General features: G+C 36.5%; 3 protein-coding genes across 3 annotated transcripts; all 3 read right to left on the bottom strand.

Moving 5' to 3' along the window:
* Nucleotides 1-585: 585 nt before the first annotated feature.
* LOC110621155 (ribosomal RNA small subunit methyltransferase nep-1) lies at nucleotides 586-7211 on the bottom strand. The gene is made up of 8 exons (XM_021765276.2): nucleotides 6847-7211; nucleotides 5668-6014; nucleotides 5349-5441; nucleotides 4737-4881; nucleotides 4522-4632; nucleotides 4347-4429; nucleotides 4211-4268; nucleotides 586-1005 (listed from the first exon to the last, which is right to left on the bottom strand). Exons 2-8 carry the CDS (start codon nucleotides 5983-5985, stop codon nucleotides 926-928), a joined length of 888 nt encoding a protein of 295 aa, XP_021620968.1. The 5' UTR covers nucleotides 5986-6014; nucleotides 6847-7211; the 3' UTR covers nucleotides 586-925.
* A 1911-nt stretch (nucleotides 7212-9122) lies between these two features.
* Nucleotides 9123-10144, bottom strand: LOC110619952. Its single transcript, XM_043958710.1, has 3 exons — nucleotides 9928-10144; nucleotides 9734-9838; nucleotides 9123-9648 (listed from the first exon to the last, which is right to left on the bottom strand). The coding sequence occupies exons 1-3, from the start codon at nucleotides 10135-10137 to the stop codon at nucleotides 9169-9171; spliced, it is 795 nt and encodes a 264-aa protein (XP_043814645.1). The 5' UTR covers nucleotides 10138-10144; the 3' UTR covers nucleotides 9123-9168.
* Nucleotides 10145-11310: 1166 nt separating this feature from the next.
* On the bottom strand, nucleotides 11311-17063 carry LOC110620971. The gene is made up of 5 exons (XM_043959361.1): nucleotides 15977-17063; nucleotides 12455-13415; nucleotides 12053-12370; nucleotides 11378-11966; nucleotides 11311-11325 (listed from the first exon to the last, which is right to left on the bottom strand). The coding sequence occupies exons 1-5, from the start codon at nucleotides 17061-17063 to the stop codon at nucleotides 11311-11313; spliced, it is 2970 nt and encodes a 989-aa protein (XP_043815296.1).
* Between the last annotated feature and the right edge of the window lie 67 nt (nucleotides 17064-17130).

Genomic DNA, 17130 nt, shown 5'->3' with positions numbered 1-17130 from the left:
GTTACTGGATCTATTGCACTTATTTTAGCTTGAGCTTTGTTCATGCACTTAAAATGTTCGAAGAAACATATCAGGTGAAAAATGAGAGCAAGTAATGGAAAATGTATAGGGAGGCACGGAAAGAAAGATGGAAGGAGAGGGAGAAGCGAGAGATAGAAGCAAGAACGAAAGGTCCAAGGAGAGGGGGAACCAATATGAAAGAGATAATGGGCATTTTGGGTACTGACATTTGCTTTTTCTCAATCGACTGTAGCAAGTGCTTTAACAGAATATATAACAAAAAGACCATATTATAACATATATAGAAAATCAGAGATATTTTAATAGAATTTAAAAATTATAAAGATTAATTAATGATTTTTTTAAAAAAATTTAAACTAAATAAAATATTTTTATTATTTAATTACAACATCAAAACGAAAAATATTTGCTGCAAGTAAATATAACATTATATGTAGAAAAGTGGGCGCATAGCAAAATAATTGGATAATGTTTTAATATTTCTCATGCATAAACGAAATTGTTAGATTTGATAATATTGAAATGAATTCTACCATCCAACTAATAAATTAGAATTCAATCAATAAAAAAAAAGTTATTTTCTTAAATGAGTGATTCAGCCAGAAATCCATTACAAAAATTGAATCATAACATGCATGAATACCTCTGCATACAAAAAGGTAACCTTTGTGATTTCCCTACATCTGCAAGACTGCAAGTCTACTACGTAAACTTTTAACTCAAAATCATCTCATGATAATCTTCAATTTTTGCAAATTCTTCTCATCGTTGCCAGGGAAGAGATGGCCATCAGCCAACAACCAGCGTAGTTCGAGTTCAGAGGATGTAGGCCGTGTTTGGTCAGCCAGAGATAAGGAGTGTGATATAACTACCACAAAACGCTAAACCAAACAGCACCTACAGCTTACAGCACATCCCATTTGTCAGCCAACGCCTCACAAATCCTTGAGATACACCAGGCAGCGCTCAGAGGATATCCAGAAACTGGAAGAAAAGGAAAGGGCAAATACAAATCATATATGGCACAATGAAATTCTATCATTACCGTGAAAAGGAAGCTGCTAAGATTAGATCAATGTTAATCAGCATGATTAGATATGCGTGATGGGTGCGTGATGGGTGCGTGATCAGTTGTCCAGACATCAAAGCAAAGTTTAGAAGTTGATAATGGTGCAAAGAATTCAAGAAATTGGATTAAAAGAATTATCAGGTCACTTTCCCCAGGTATGAAAAGCAAATGACTAATGAAAACAATGAAATCACACGGCTAAAAATCTCCTGGTCATTTTCAAGACTTTCCCATGCATATCAGTGCATATGATGAACTTAATGTCTGCCAACATCCAGGAGTACTTTCTATAATTGTGTTTCAAAAAGATAATAAAAGATGGATAGAAAAATGCTGCCACTTATCAATCATCAAGAGCACATTTCTTTCGAGTCTAAAAAACTATGCTGCCACCCACTGTAACTGTGTTCTAAAAAAATTGCCTATTTTGACTTGTATAGCATAGAACAATAACTTGTATACACCTGGAATTTTAGTCACTAAGCATACGCACAGGAAGAATCCATTCCTCAAATTTGAAGAATCAATATTCTTTACTGAATTGATTTAACTATTTTTCTATTTTCAGCTTTCATAGGACACAGCATGTTGTTGAAAAATGACACTGAACATGATAGAGAACCCTAGGTGCTCATACACGAGATTCAATAACTCAGAAAAAAAATGCCTAAAGAGGCCACATCCTCATGTATAAATATAAAAAACTGCTTCAAACTAAGCAACTTAGATGGAAATGAGACTGTACAAACATTTTTAACCATAGAAGTCAAGCAACATCAGTAAGAATTTAAAATAACTGGGAATGAATCGACTTGTCAAATGGGTAACATAATTTAGACATTTGAAAATTGGAATTCGATTTATAAGTTTTGATCTCCTGGTTGATTACATTCGCTGAATGTGAATTTGAATACTGACTACAAAGATGCAACTTCAAATCTATCCAATTTGGTTTAAGAACGTTTTTATTCTCTAGTAGTGTAAATCTTAAATCATATAATTTGATATAAAAAAGCTACAATAAATTTTTTATTTCAAATTCTCCTATCAACATGGAATCTAAGGTAAAAATTTTTATGAAATTCAGTGAACTTTATGCTAAGACATATCCTAAAGGTTGTAGTTTTCCAACTATACACCTAGCTCATTTAGTACAACAAATAAGAACCCATCATAATGCCTAGTGATATTAAAAATTTCACCATCTAAGCTCAAGAAATTCCTGCAACCATCTCTCCAATAGAATAAAAGGGAGAACAGATTTTCTTCTCCCCTGAAAATCAATATACATGTATGGGTAATTCAACTGCAGACATTTTCCAGATAGCCCATCGTATCACTCATCTGCACTCAGAAATTGATTCAAACCATAAAATAGAAGAAAAGATCTATAATCAGAAACCAACCAAATTAACTCAAATCTAATTGTAACCGAGCTGATGAGTCTAAATTCCAGCAATAAAGCAAAAACATTGACAAAGATGACAGGCATGCGTACATTACTTTTCTTGTTAATCAGATATAAAATCTAGAAAAATACTCAATAGAGAAGTAATACAATTGCATTTAAGTCAGCTTGACCCATTTCCATAGGACACAGCTGGATTTTGTACGGATAAGACTTGGAGCTTTATATCATATGAACTGAAAATTGTGAACCATCAGCTTATAATATTTAAGGAAAATTTACATAGGGTACCTGTGTTTTGCTGAAATTAACTAGTTAGTCCTTATAATTCTTAGGGCCAATAAAAATGCCCCTTGTTATCTTAAAATACAACTATTTGGTTCTTCTATTAAAAATTCTACTAGTCAAAGGGAGAACTTATCAGTCAAAAGAGAGGGACTAATTGTAAATTTCAAAAATAACAGAGGACAACTCTATACCTTGTTTGGTCCAATTTGGCTTGGTTTGATCCATTAAAACCAATCTCATGAATGAACAACAAAAACTTAGAAACATCAAACACAGAAAACTGAACTTTCAGAGGCAAAAAAACATTCAACCATACAAAGATTGAAATCCAGATTTAGACTAAAGATTTAAACTAAACCCATAAACCAAACAATAAAAATCAATACAAGCAATAATCCAGAAAACTGAATACAAGTCAAATCCACAAACCTTTACAAACATCAAATGCAAAAACAACTCAATCATATCTCAATCAAATAATAATCCATCAACACAAAGCCCCTGCAAACAACAAACCCATTGTTCCATAACCAGACTTTCCATCACACAATAATAGAAATTAGAAATGGAAAAGAAAAATGAATGGTAGGAGTAGAAGAAGAGAGAACACCCATAGACCCACTGCACACCCATACAACCAGACCAAGAAACCCATTTACTTCACGCACTTATTCTCATCCCCACGAACCCTCTTTTATTTCCCCTATGCATCTGGAAATGTCATCTTTGCTGCACAAACCTTGTTTTCCTTTTTCTTTCCTTGGTTAGAGATCCCTTTTACTCTTTTAACCTTCTCTCTCACATCTAGAGGAGCTGACAACAATGAAGGTGAAGAAATCTAAAAGAGCTTAATAAGGGCGAAGAAGGAGGAGGAGGAGAAGAGGACAACAAGCTAGGTTAGAGACAACTAGTGATGTAGACTGAGGGAGAAGAAGAGACGGGACGAATCGAAAGGTGAGTGAGATGACAGTGAACTAGGCAGCAGGTTTAGAGCAACGTTTCTTTAAGATTACACATATAGTGCCGGTTTGGTTCGATTTGGTTTAGTTCGATTTTGTCAGTTCAATTTTTTGTTCAATCCAAAAATTGGTCAACTCTAGTTAAATTTCTCAACAAAGACTAACGGAATCTATTAACAATTGTTAATAGAAGGACCAAAAGGTTGTATTTTAAAATAATAAGGGATATTTTAATAGGCCTTAAGAATTATAAGGACTAAGTAGTTATTTCACTAAAACTCAGGGATTCTGTAGAAATTTTCTCTAATATTCAACTAAAGGCTGTGAAACATGGAAGGAAAATAGTTATCTCAAAAGCACGAGAAAAACAAAACAAAAAAAACAAAGCTTTTTACTATAAAATGGAAAATGCACATGTGCAGTAAGAAACATAAAAGAAAAAGAAGAGATCTGAGAAGAACTCACTTGCTATAAAATCATCTATATAATCACAATCAATTTTTCCATGGGCCATTGCACCAACCTGGAATTGTGAGAGGTCAGGCTGCAATCTTAATGAGAAAGCACATAGTATAAAAGCATTAGTTAATTTTCATCATACCACAAAAACGAGATCCACATCATCACTGACTGCAGCTACATACTTGTTCATTTTAACCAGTTTTTCTGAGCTATACGAGAACCCTAATGCAAAAAACCAGAAAATGTATCATTCCAATCAAGTAATAGTAGTCCACTAACAGCAAGTTGGAACAGCCAAAGAACTTCGAACTTACCTATTTTACGAGAGTTGACAGGTAGGTACTGGGTCACAGGATTCTTGATTACACGCAAAAGCTTCTCCCGCTTACCGACAGCACTTATACTCAGTTTTTGAAGCAACTGCACTGCAAGATTTAACAAGGAATAAAAGTAAGAGCACCTGAAAGCAAGCAAAAGATCATAATAGTAAGCAAAACATACAAGACTGATATCGACCAGCTGTACTTACGCATAATTCCAGAAAATCGTTTATATGTCCTTGGTATTCGCACATGTGGTTTAACTTCAAAAAGAACACCTTTATCTGTTTTCACATACACAGCTCGCAACCTCCCAGCCTTGTTTACTGGACTATCTAAGATTGATAGAAGAGCCTGGCATCATCATCAACAATCACAACTTAAGAAACAAAATTAATTTGAAATGAGGTTTCAGCATGGCTAAAAAGCCTATTTGACATTCCTATTCCAAAACGATCTCAGAGAACATTGTCAACTTTAGCTTCCATTTAGTTTATTTGCCATTTGATTTTGCGAGGAACCAAATGTAACGATAACAAAGCATGACACTTCATAAGAGAAAGAGAGAGTAGAGGATATCTTTATTTCAATAACTTTAAATCATTTGCTTTTACTGCCACTCTTAACAAATTTTAACTTTGATTTTTCTTCCCAAAAGAAGGGGAGAAAAGTTAATGAAATGAAACTATGGTCATTAAAGGAACTCACACCCTCCAATATCATTAATAGAAGAAATTTAGAAGAGTCAAGAAGAATTCAATGGAAATTAAAGAAAAAGCATTGGTGACAAACAACAGCATTGAATCCTAAAATGTACTAACCTGATAAACAATGTCAGGCCTATAATCAGCAGGATTTTTGTTATTTTTCCGCAAGAAATTTGCATGATCATCAGAATTCAAGATCTGGTAACTCTGCATGAAGAAAACTAATTAGATAGAGAAGAAATTTTAGACAAAGTGATCAAACAAAATCTAAGCTTCAGGAGCCTAAAGCCATAATTCGGCTCCAATTAACTCAAGTTAATTCAACACTACTCCAATATCTAAATTTACACACCTTTCCAACTTTGATAAACCCATATTCATCTATTAATTCGTATTTAGAAAAAGGTTCCAACGAACATTGCTAAGTACATACCTTTCCAACTTTAGCAACTTCCAAAGAGGCTCTCTCAAGCACAAATGTAACCCCAGGCTTTTTCGTTTTTGAATCACTTGGAGTAATTGGGATGCCCACCATTACATGTGCTTGCTCTTCTAATTCTTCTTCTTCATCATCTTTTTCTTCTTCCTTCCCGCTGGTTTTCGTAGGCATTTCTGTTTCTGTTTTTGTTTCTGCTACTAAAGGTTTTTTGGCTCTTTCTAGGGATTGCTCTTCTACTTCGTCTTCCTCCTTATCATATCTCTCCTCTCTCTTCTTCCGCTTCTGCCCCTTCATAGCATATGGCCGCACCATCTCTTCACTCCAAGAAAATTAGCCTTAAACTGAAAAAAAAAAAAAAAAATACTCTTCAAAGAATTGAGGGAGAATTCTAGTGCATGAAACAAATTCTCTTTTTACTTTTGTTTCAGGGCTCCATCTTGGTATCAAAATTCTAGCAAAATTAACAAAAACAACACATTAAAACCTTTGATACTCAGATGCAAACACCCTTATAAAAACATAAAAACAAAGAGAGAGAGAAACAGAGAGAGCAGGGGGTGAGCATTCAGTGGGTTTGGTTACCAAACCGATAAAAATGAATTAACCGAAATGTATATTTTTAGAAACTGAACCAAACCGAATTAAGTGGGAAACCAAATTGAACCAAACCGCCCTGGTTCAGTTCAGATGGGTCGGTTCATACTTTCCAATGTTTTTTTTTCCAAATCTTGTTTTTATTATTTCATGCTTTAATAAGCATTACCCGGATATTAACCGAACCCCCACAAACCCGCTTAACTCTAAAGGTCACAAATACAAAAAATACACACGAAATTCATAACACAAACGCAAATTTACAATAAATTTACGCACAAAACACATCTAAAATATAGATATGAGAAATACACACACAATTCACAAACACAAACTTACACATAAAAGTCAAATTTACATACACATAAATACACAAACACAGATCTTAGAAATACACTCAAAATTTACAAAGACAAGTTTATACATACATTCAAATTTAAGATAAATTTACTAATACACAGAAGTATGAAAACGAAGATCTTAGAGATTTTAGCTACATGTATACTCTTAGCCTACTCACAATGTTTACACTACATACAAATTTTAGAAAACAGAAATCTGAAATAAAGCAGTTAAAACCTGTGAGTACGTTCACAGTGGAATACGAGCAGCGGAGGTGACGACCAGATGAGTGGCGACGGCTGAACCAAATTGAGCGGCGGAGACAAAGGGAGCGGATGGGGACGGCTGAACCAAACGGAGCGGCAGAGACAAAGGACGTTGCAGCGTTTCAAAATGGACGAACTGCGGGAGGAGACGGCTGGACCAGGACGAGCGGCAAAAGGCGATGGCTGGACCAGAGGGATTGTGGGCAGGCGACGACTGGACGTGATGGAACGGCGGAGACGACGGTACTTCTTCTCACAACAGGCTGATGTACAAATGGGAAGGGAGGAGGAGGGCGGCAGTGCGTCGTGGCTTTTTTGAGTTTTGAGGAGATATGTGGTCAGGGATTTAGGGTTTAGTTTATCAATTTTACCTTTTTTCGCTTGTGTATTAATCAGCGTTAAATTGACAATGAGCTTTTATTAATTTTAATTTTATTAATTTTATAGATTTGAATATATATAATTTAGAGTATTAGCTGATATCTTATTTCATATGTGTATGAATTTAAACCAAATATTATTATTACATAAATTGTTTATGTTTTTAATATGTATAACTAAAAATTTGTTAATTATATATATAATTTAGAGTATATATAAAATATATTAATTTTATGGATATGAATATACATTAATTTGGAGTATCGGATGTTCCGACTCTATTTAGAGGATTAAAATGTTATTTCTCACTATCATTATTGTGAAAAATAATATATTTTGCACAACTATTATCCATTTAATCAACCAATAGAGAGATAAAATATATTTGAAAATGAGTATATAATATATATTAATATAGAGGTAATAAGATATATTAAAGGTATGAATTTAGATATATCAAATATCGATATAAATTTAGAGTACAAATATGATGATAAATAATAATAAAATATGAGATAGATTATAAAATAGAGAGAAATTAAAATGTAAAAAAATAAAAGAGAGAGATTAGAGCTATTTATTAAAATAATGTTATTTATAAAAAATTTAATGTGATTTAAAAATTATTTACAAAAGTAATATTTACGTATTTTGAGCTTTTATATTGCTTTTGAAAATGCTAAGGACAGTAGCATTTTCATTCATAGCGCTTTTGAAAATGCTATTGCTAGTGGTATTTTCAGCAGCAATATCTTTATTCTATGGCTTCGTGATTAATAGGATCTGGTGTTTTTAGAAATATCCCTACATGTAAAATATTTTAAAAATACTACCATAGATGGCATTTTCAGTTCTCTTTCAACTATAAATATATGAGTAGTGACTAATATTCTATCTTACTTATTCTATCCTTCTTTCATAAAGGTAAATTTTTTTTTCTTTATTTTCTGTATTAAAAATTTTTAAATTAGTCGTTATAAATTTATTAAATTGTTTATATTAATATTTTATTGTTTATTTACAAAAATTTCAAATATAACTCTTTTACTTGAAGATAATATCTTGCTACTTTCTAAGTTTGTTTAGTTCTATAACTTTGTAATATTTATAGCATTTATTAAAAATATTTATTTCAAGAAAATAGGAAAACTATTTGCATTTTCATTATAGACTAGTTATAATACATAGTATAATTATGTATTAGTGCTAGTGACCATCCAAATGTCCTCATGTTTTATGTTGTGGATTTCTATGAACATCACCTTGTTGTCTGTGACTCTACATTTCCCTCATCACTAGTTTGGTATTTATGTGAAGAAGAAAATCTAAAATTTCACTACAAGATTTTGTAAAATCACCTCCGTTGGTGAGCATTGAAGATCCGTTAGTGATCTTTTTCACTAATGGATCTGTGACGGATTAAATCCGTCAGGAAAATCCTCGTTGGTAAATAATTTACTAACAGAAATTTGTACCCGTTAGTGACAGTGACGGATCACCAACGGAAATTCCGTTGGTGACAGTGACGGATCACCAATGGAATTTTCCGTTGGTGACAGTGACGAATCACCAACGGAATTTCCGTTGGTGACAGTGACGGATGTTTGGTTACTAATCCGTTAGTGAATAAAAATGACAGAATTGCACACCCCTACCCCTGTAACTGTACATACATCTGTACATTCATATACATCCACATCCACATCCATCTGTATCCTGTACACTCATATACATGCATCTGTACCTATACCCTGTACATTCATATACATCCATTTGTATATTCATATAATAATAATACTATAAACAGACAAAACTAAATAACTCATTAAAATATATTAAAAACGTAAAGAATTTGTACTACAATTATATTTTGAAATACAAATTATCAACTGGTCATAACAAAATGTACATACTAAACTAAACTAGCTAGCTCATCATCTGTATCATCATCACTATCTGTATGATGATCACCAATGACAGGAGCATCATCACGCCGCTGCTGTGGAGACGGAGCTGGAGGTGCCGTAGGACCAGATGTCTGAGTGGATGTCCCAATACCCTGTTGTGCCATCATCCTATGCATAATCGTCTGCAACTCGTCCAGCCTTGTGGTAATTCGACTATTCTCTGTCTCTAGCCGATCAATTTTATTCTGCATCATGTTCATTGTTTCAATTGTAGGAGGATCCACTGGGGGTGCAGACGTGTATGATGCAGAACAATGAGATGGCTCATGAAAATATGCTGAGGCCTGGGACCCTAACCCATAAACTCGACTCTTTTTCTGTCCGCCAACTGCTTCGTAGTACAGTTGGGCCTCATTTATGGGCGTCGGCTCATTGCTTCCCTCCTGTTGATGTGTAGCAGCCTCCTTCAGTTGTACGTATTTATCCTGCATTATAAATTTAAAGTAACATATAAGTAAAACAATTTAAGTCAATCAAAATTGTTAATAACTACATTTAAGATGAACTTACATAAATAGCTTTTGATCTCGCATCAACAAACTCCTCCGTCCCCTTTCTCTTATGTGTGGCCTCAAAAAGCTCATGAGGATGTGGTTCTCTGCCTAGTCTTTCCCTCTGTTACCAATTATAAGAATTGTAGCATATGTCATCGAACCAAAATATTTATAAGAAGATAATTATAAAATAAAAGTTTTAACAAATACCATCCTCCGCTGGTGGGTGTACTGTGAAACAGAACCGCATGCGTGCCTGGAAATGCCAGATCCTGAACCTCCAGCCTCACTGCGCCTATTGGCAGAAAACTTCTCACACTTCTCTTTGTATTCAGAAGTGTTCCAAGTTTCCTGCCACTTCCTTAAAACAGAATCAGGGGTTGCAAGATTCTTCGCCTTTCCTTTCCGGATTTCCCACATTAAGCCCCTGTATCACTCAGCTGCCTTTTTCTGCCAGGCAATTTTTATCAAGCTGTCAATTGCTTGGTCCCATAGGAAGTATTTCTGCAAAAAGATTACATTTTATGAGTAGATAGTAATTAAACAGTTCATAAATAGATAACAAACTGCTAAAATAATTATGCTTCACCTTTAATTCCTGCCAATAAAACTATTTGGTTTCATTGGGAACAGTCTTCCAACAGTGGCCTTCCTCGACCAATCTTTCTTTCACTATCAGAGTTATCCTGCGGCTGCACATCTCCGACGGATGCAAACTACATGAGCAAGATAATTTTGAGTAAGTAAATGGTAACATTTAAAATAATGTAAATTAATAAACAATTAATTATTACTTGTTGTTAATGAGTGAAATAGTCTGTCGGAATGACTGTGTTCCGCCTACAGCAGTGGTCGATGCAGCTGATGCTAGAGAGATGTAGGAGCAGATGATGGAGTAGATGCTGATACAAATCCTGTCCCTCTAGCGGATGCAGGACCAGAAGGGGATGCAGAATGAGGTGAATGTGTATGTGATACCGCTAGTCGTGGAGCTGCAGTAGAGCGGTGAGGATGTAAACTGTGACGGTGAGGTGGTGGAAGGGGACGGGGAAGCTGTGCATCGGCAGATGGTGGAACTGGTGTATATAATCGATCTCTATGAGATGACTGTACACTGGATGCAAGTGGTACCCATATCTGAAGTTCTGTATCCCCAAGTCCCGTCGGTGCCCGTGGTATATGCGCCTCATGCTCTTGTCCGTCATTTGTATTCGCGTCCTCTTGACTTGCACTTGCAGGAAGTTGAACCGGTCCTCTGAGCTTGCTAACCCTTCCACGTCCCCTCATCTGTGAATAAACAAAAAATGTCATTGTCAAAAATAATATAAAGTTCATAAACATTATATTAAATATATACAAATGTATTAAGCTACTCACTGAGTAATAAATGAAATATACAACTCCAAACTTCTTTAGTATATAGATGAATTTAGTCTGATTCATATGAATTGTACTCATTATCACCGTCTGCATCTCCATCAGAATCAGGGTCACTAAGAAATTCGTCTTCCTCTATCGAAACGTCATCATGAATCTCAGTCATTCCTCCGCTAGGATCATTGAGGCAGTGTTGTTGATTAATATCATCGATATTTACTTCAGCATAATCTATGTCATCTTCTTGAAAAGGTTCATATGTCTTTGAAGACGTTTGAGATACTTCAACAACGGGTCTACCTTTAACTTTCATCACAGTCCACCAATCATTTTTGTCACGACGCTTGCTCGGGTATGAAGCATAAACGACTTGTGTTGCCTGAGAGGCCAATACAAATGGCTCGTACTTACTGTATCTACGCTTATTGTTAATATCAATAATTCTATACTGTCTATGCACCTTGGTGCCCGTACTTGGTGTTGGATCAAACCAGTCACATTTGAAAAGTACAGTCCGCTTAATTGGTAGCCCTGGATACTCCAATCGTAACACCTCGACCAACTGTCCATAGTAGTCGCTCTCTTCAGAACTGTAATTACTCCCTTTTATACATACACCAAAATTCATTGAGTTACTACTTGAACTTCCATTGATTGTGTTGAATTTACATCCATTAACACAATACCCATTAAAAGTGGTGACACTTCTGAGTGGTCCCTTTGCCACATCTTGTATAAGCTGATTTTGTACATTGTTTGGCAATTCATGGGCATACTTGTAAAACCATTTGACAAAGTCTCTCTCTAGTTTTTCATCAACAGCTGCATCTGTGATATTTGATTGTGTCGACTTTACTCGCTCCACATAAATGCTATACATACAAAGAAACAATTAATGTTTAACAATAATGTACAATATAAGAGGTATTACACTATCAGTATAACTACCAATACTTACTCAATATATGTTTTAACCTTTGGACAATTTAATAGAATATATGTTTGAGCAGCTTGGATTTCATCTTTAGTCATATATCTGGATTTTCCTTTTCCGATAGTTCTACCTGTGCATTTGAATATGCTTAATTTACCCGGTATGTCATCATCAGAGACAAATTCATGCAAGTTGCGTGGAACCTTTCGATGTCTGGTCATTACATGTGCTTGAAAGTAATGAGCAGAAAATGCACTTGCTTCTTCTACCAAGTAAGCATTGCACATTGAACCTTCAACCCTTGCTTTATTTTTAATATTGTTCTTTAACTTTCTCAAGTACCTAGTGTGTGGAAAAAAAAATTATATATGTATACTAAGTAATTCATCATGCTAAGGAGTGCGAGTAAATAAGTAGTACGTGTACCTCTCAAATGGGTACATCCACCGATATTGTACTGGTCCTGCAATTAATGCCTCATATGCAAGGTGTACTGGTAAATGTTCCATTGAATCAAACAGACTTGGAGGAAAAACTCGTTCAAGCTTACAAAGGATCACAGGAATTTGTTCATTTAACCGTTGCATGTCCCCATTAGTAAGTGTAGTTGAGGTGAGTTCTCTAAAGAAATTGCTAAGCTCTGTTATTGGTTGCCAAACGTTATTTGGTAAGAACTCTCTGAGAGCTATAGGAAGAATTCGTTGCATGAAAACATGACAGTCGTGGCTTTTCATATCAAAAAGTCTAAGCTTCCGACTATCAACACATCTCCCTAGATTGGAAACATATCCATCAGGGAATTTGAGTGTTTTAAGCCAATCACACAGTATCATCTTCGATTGGTTATCCAAACAATAACATGCTTTTGGATATTTCCCGCTAATTGGATCTTTCTTCAATTCTGGTCTCCTGCAAATTTCATTTAAATCTTCCCTTGATTTTATATTGTCTTTTGTCTTCCCCTCCACATTCATAACTGTATTAAAAATATTTTCAAATACATTCTTTTCAATGTGCATTACATCAAGATTGTGGCGAATCATATTTGAAGACCAATATGGCAAATCCCATAATATGCTCCGCTTACGCCAACCAGTTCTCTTTGAAAGCCGACAATTTATTTCATGACTGTCAATGTCTATAACCCGCCTCAACCCAATTTGCTCAATTTCTTTTAGCAAGTATTCTCCAGTTCTAATTGGCGGCGGTGACTTGGATACACATTTGTTTTTAATAAAAGATGTCTTGTTTCGACGGAAAGGGTGGTCGTCAGGCAAGAACTTCCGATGACTGTCAAACCATGTTTGTTTACCTCCCCTTCGTAATGTAAATGCATCTGTGTTTTCCATACAATAAGGATATGCAGTGCGTCCTGCTGTGCTCCACCCTGAGAGCATTGAATAAGCAGGGAAGTCACTAATTGTAATACCCGGCTAGACTCCGGTATCGGAATTCCTACCGTCCGGTGGAATTTCGGATGTCGGGAACTTCTAGAAGGGTAAAGTCATGTTTTATAAAATGTTTTCATGATTTTAATGGTTTTAAAGTATGAAACTAAATGAGTTTTGCATGAAAATAGCATTGGAGGAAAACCCAGGTTCGGCCGCCGAAAGTCAAGTTCGGCCGCCGAACATGCATGCGTTTTGGAGGCACGTTAGGCCCCCGAAAGCATGAGTTAGGGAAGTTCAGGTTCGGCCGCCGAAAGTCAAGTTCGGCCGCCAAACATTGCATGGATGCGGAGGCACATTCGGCCCCCGAACGTGGCCTGGCCAGCCACCTATAAAAGGGTCCCTTAGCCGAAAATGGGCGAGCTTTTTCTCCCCATTTCGGCCAAGGTGAGCATTCCGCCATCCTTCTCCAATCTTGAGTTTTTCCTTCCTTTTTCCATGGTCTTTACAAGTTTATAACTTTGGTTTTGAAGATCTTTGAGCTTAGAACGAGTTTTGGAGCTTGGAGACCAAAAGTTGAAACTTCTCCCATCTCCAAGTTTAGATCTCCTCAACCCTCGATCTTCAAGAGGTAAGAGCCGATCTTAAGTTCCTCATGTGTTTTAAGTAAGTTTTAAGTGATTTTATGGGGTAGAATGGAATGTATAGGGTTGTATGAGTTTTTAAGCAAATGTTAGGCTTTAAGTGATTTATGAACAATGTATGATGTTTGAGTATGCTTGAAGTGTTGTAGTTGGGGTATTTGATGTTTTGAGGCCCCTAGGAACTTGTATGCATGATTTGGGTGAAGTATATGCATGATGTGAGAGTTGGGAGGCATATGTGCATAGAGGAGCCATAGTTTCTGCCCTTTTGCAGAAACCAGGTTCGGCAGTCGAAGGCACTTTCGGCCGCCGAACATGGCTGGGGAGGCAGGCCTTTCGGCTGCCGAAGTTGCCCCCGAAAAGAGACTTTCGTCTCTGTCTGGGACTTTCGGCCGCCGAAGGTGCCGCCGAACCTGCCTGACTTTCGTCTCTGGAGGGACTTTTGGCCGCCGAAGGCGCCGCCGAAAGTGCCCTGTCCAGCCTTTTCTTGCATGTTTCCTAGGAGTGTTTTGAGGTGTTTTTAGGAGGTTTTTGGGGGTATGTTTTGAGTTATGTTCTTGTTGTTTGGTGCCTCATTTGAGTCCACCTGTGTAGGTTCGGACCCGAGGAACCGAGACCCCCGGTTGTGAGATAGTCGTTCAGAGTTCGTTGGTAAAGCTTCAGTCACCAGGTGAGTGGAACAATCCCTTAAGTTTTAAAGTAAATGAATAAATGAATAAATGAATGAATCATAAAGCATTGCCCATGCATCATTATGCCATGCAATATTTCAGGATGTTTGCATTAGAAATTCACGAATATGCTGCATTGCATAATTTGATGTTGATGTGGATGGTTGTTGGGTGATCCATAGTCCTCTGATGATATGTATGGAAGACCAGCGAGGCCCATTCTACGCCCCTGGCACTATGAAAGAGAAAGACCAGCGAGGCCCATTCTACGCCCCTGGCATTTGGAATGTTATGATATGTAAGAGAAAGACCAGTGAGGCCCATTCTACGCCCCTGGCATTTGGAGATGTTGAGGACTAATGGTGACAATACCATCCTTTATGTGATTAGCTGTGATGTGTTGCATTTCATGAAAGCATGAATAAGAAAAAGTATAATAATAATAATGATAAAAAGAAGAATAATATACCTAAAAATGGAGGAACTCTAATAATAATAAAATGAATAATAATATACCTAAAAAGGGTGGAATTAAAGCAAATATTTTTAGTTTCCGCTCATTGGGCTTTATAGCTCACCCCCTCTCCCCTAACCCCAGTCTTGCAGGTGCAGAGTAGCTAGAGGAGTCAACAGAGTAAGAGCAGTTTATGTAATAGCTTAGCTGTGGACATGGTTTGTTGGTAATGTATAAGTATGAGATGTAATGTAAGTTTGATAATGTGCTTGACTAGAGTCTGTTGTATTCCCTGTACACATGGTCTGGTATGAGATATAATGTTTTTATGATGATTATGTAATCCAAGCCTATGTTATGTTATGTTACCCCATTGGAATATTTGATGAGGACTCCAATGAGGGGTTTATGTTATGTTTGTGCATGCACAGGCTAGGCTTGGCAAAGAAAAGTTTTAATTTTTATGTATGTTGTTGACCATGTATGGGATTAAACAGGTTCACAGGATGTATGTTTGGCTTGCTACGGGTCCCGGCGGCCTTAAGCCGATCTGGATCCTAGCGCCGGTAACGGGTCGGATTTCCGGGTCGTTACACTAATAGTCCAAATTAATGCAGCACGCATAGTAAAATTGTTCTGCTGGAAAACATCATAAGTATTCACACCAATTGCCCAAAGTTCTTTCAATTCTTGCACTAATGGCTGCATGTACACATCAAGCTTCTCTTTCGGATTCTTGGGACCAGGTATTATTATTGTCAGGAACATGTACTCATCTTTCATACACATACCTGGTGGCAAATTGTATGGAGTTAGTATTACTGGCCATGAAGAATACTGTTGCCCAAATTGACCGAATGGTTGAAATCCATCAGTGCAAAGGCCAAGTCTGACATTTCGGGCCTCCAGTGCGAAGGTTGGATGAGTTTGGTTGAAATGCTTCCAAGCAGGAGCATCTGAACAGTGTCGCATCACCCCATCCTCAGTTGCATGGTCATTGTGCCAAGTCATATACTTAGCTGTAACACAGGACGCATAAAGTCTTTGCAAACGTGGTGTAATGGGGAAGTAATACATCTTTTTGTATGGTATTTGACTCTTCCCTTTCCCCAAGGTGTGCTTCAGGCGTTTGAACCTTTCATGGTCACAAAATTTGCATCGTGTAAGTTCTTTATCATTTTCCCAATAAATCATACAACCATTCACACAACAGTGTATCTTTTGTACAGGAAGCCCCAATCCTCGGACTAGTCTCTTTGTTGAGTAAAAGCTGTCCGTCATGACATTGTCACTCGGTAACATCTCCTTCATGAGTTCATAAATCTGATCAAAACACCGTTCTGAGAAATGATGTTCAGCCTTCAGATTTAGTAAACGTGAAACAGCTGATAACTGGGAGTGAGTTTCACATCCAGGCCATAGTTGTTGCTTAGATGCATTTAACATATCATACAGTTTCTGTGCAGCCGAGTTTGGCATCTCATATGTATCATTATGCATTACATGACAGCTTGTTGCATCCATGACCATGTCCTCAAAACGATTGAAATTTGGGTGATTAACACTGTCAGAACCATAAGACATGTCTAAATCTGTATCACCATATCCGTCATGCACTTCAGTTTCACCGTGCAAATACCAAACAAGATAATTTTGCACAAAACCATGCTTCATTAAATGATATTTAACTGTATTTTCATCTTGAAAGCTACGGTTTTGGCACTTAAATCGATTACAAGGACAACGAATCTGATCGCCATTTAAATATTCTGTGCAGGTCTTAGCCTTCTCTATAAATTCATTGATACCCTCTAAATATCTGGGATTCAGTAAACCATCTCTGAGACGGGCATACATCCAACTTCTTTCAGCATTCATATTAACTATAATAAATATGCTGATATGAAAACATAAAACTTATAAACCCTATCTTCGAACAGAGCCT

Source organism: Manihot esculenta, chromosome 8, assembly GCF_001659605.2.
Source record: "Manihot esculenta cultivar AM560-2 chromosome 8, M.esculenta_v8, whole genome shotgun sequence".
Classification (NCBI taxonomy): domain Eukaryota; kingdom Viridiplantae; phylum Streptophyta; class Magnoliopsida; order Malpighiales; family Euphorbiaceae; genus Manihot; species Manihot esculenta.
The sequence above is the reverse complement of the archived record's forward strand: the minus strand, read 5'-3'. Positions and strand labels throughout refer to the sequence as shown.

What these genes read in the sequence shown, in the direction of transcription:
- LOC110620971 (XM_043959361.1), bottom strand. Translation starts at nt 17,063, where the DNA reads ATGAATGCTGAAAGAAGTTGGATGTATGCCCGTCTCAGAGATGGTTTA. An exon ending in TCCATACAATTTGCCACCAG is followed by an intron (nt 13,416 to 15,976) that starts GTATGTGTATGA and finishes CAATGCTCTCAG; the next exon opens with GGTGGAGCACAGCAGGACGC. An exon ending in AAGGTTAAAACATATATTGA is followed by an intron (nt 11,967 to 12,052) that starts GTAAGTATTGGT and finishes TTGTATGTATAG; the next exon opens with CATTTATGTGGAGCGAGTAA.
- LOC110621155 (XM_021765276.2), bottom strand. Translation starts at nt 5,985, where the DNA reads ATGGTGCGGCCATATGCTATGAAGGGGCAGAAGCGGAAGAAGAGAGAG. An exon ending in GGCCTGACATTGTTTATCAG is followed by an intron (nt 4,882 to 5,348) that starts GTTAGTACATTT and finishes TGATGATGCCAG; the next exon opens with GCTCTTCTATCAATCTTAGA. An exon ending in TATAGATGATTTTATAGCAA is followed by an intron (nt 1,006 to 4,210) that starts GTGAGTTCTTCT and finishes CTTTTCTTCCAG; the next exon opens with TTTCTGGATATCCTCTGAGC.
- LOC110619952 (XM_043958710.1), bottom strand. Translation starts at nt 10,137, where the DNA reads ATGTGGGAAATCCGGAAAGGAAAGGCGAAGAATCTTGCAACCCCTGAT. An exon ending in ACACCCACCAGCGGAGGATG is followed by an intron (nt 9,839 to 9,927) that starts GTATTTGTTAAA and finishes AATTGGTAACAG; the next exon opens with AGGGAAAGACTAGGCAGAGA. An exon ending in CGAGATCAAAAGCTATTTAT is followed by an intron (nt 9,649 to 9,733) that starts GTAAGTTCATCT and finishes TTTATAATGCAG; the next exon opens with GATAAATACGTACAACTGAA.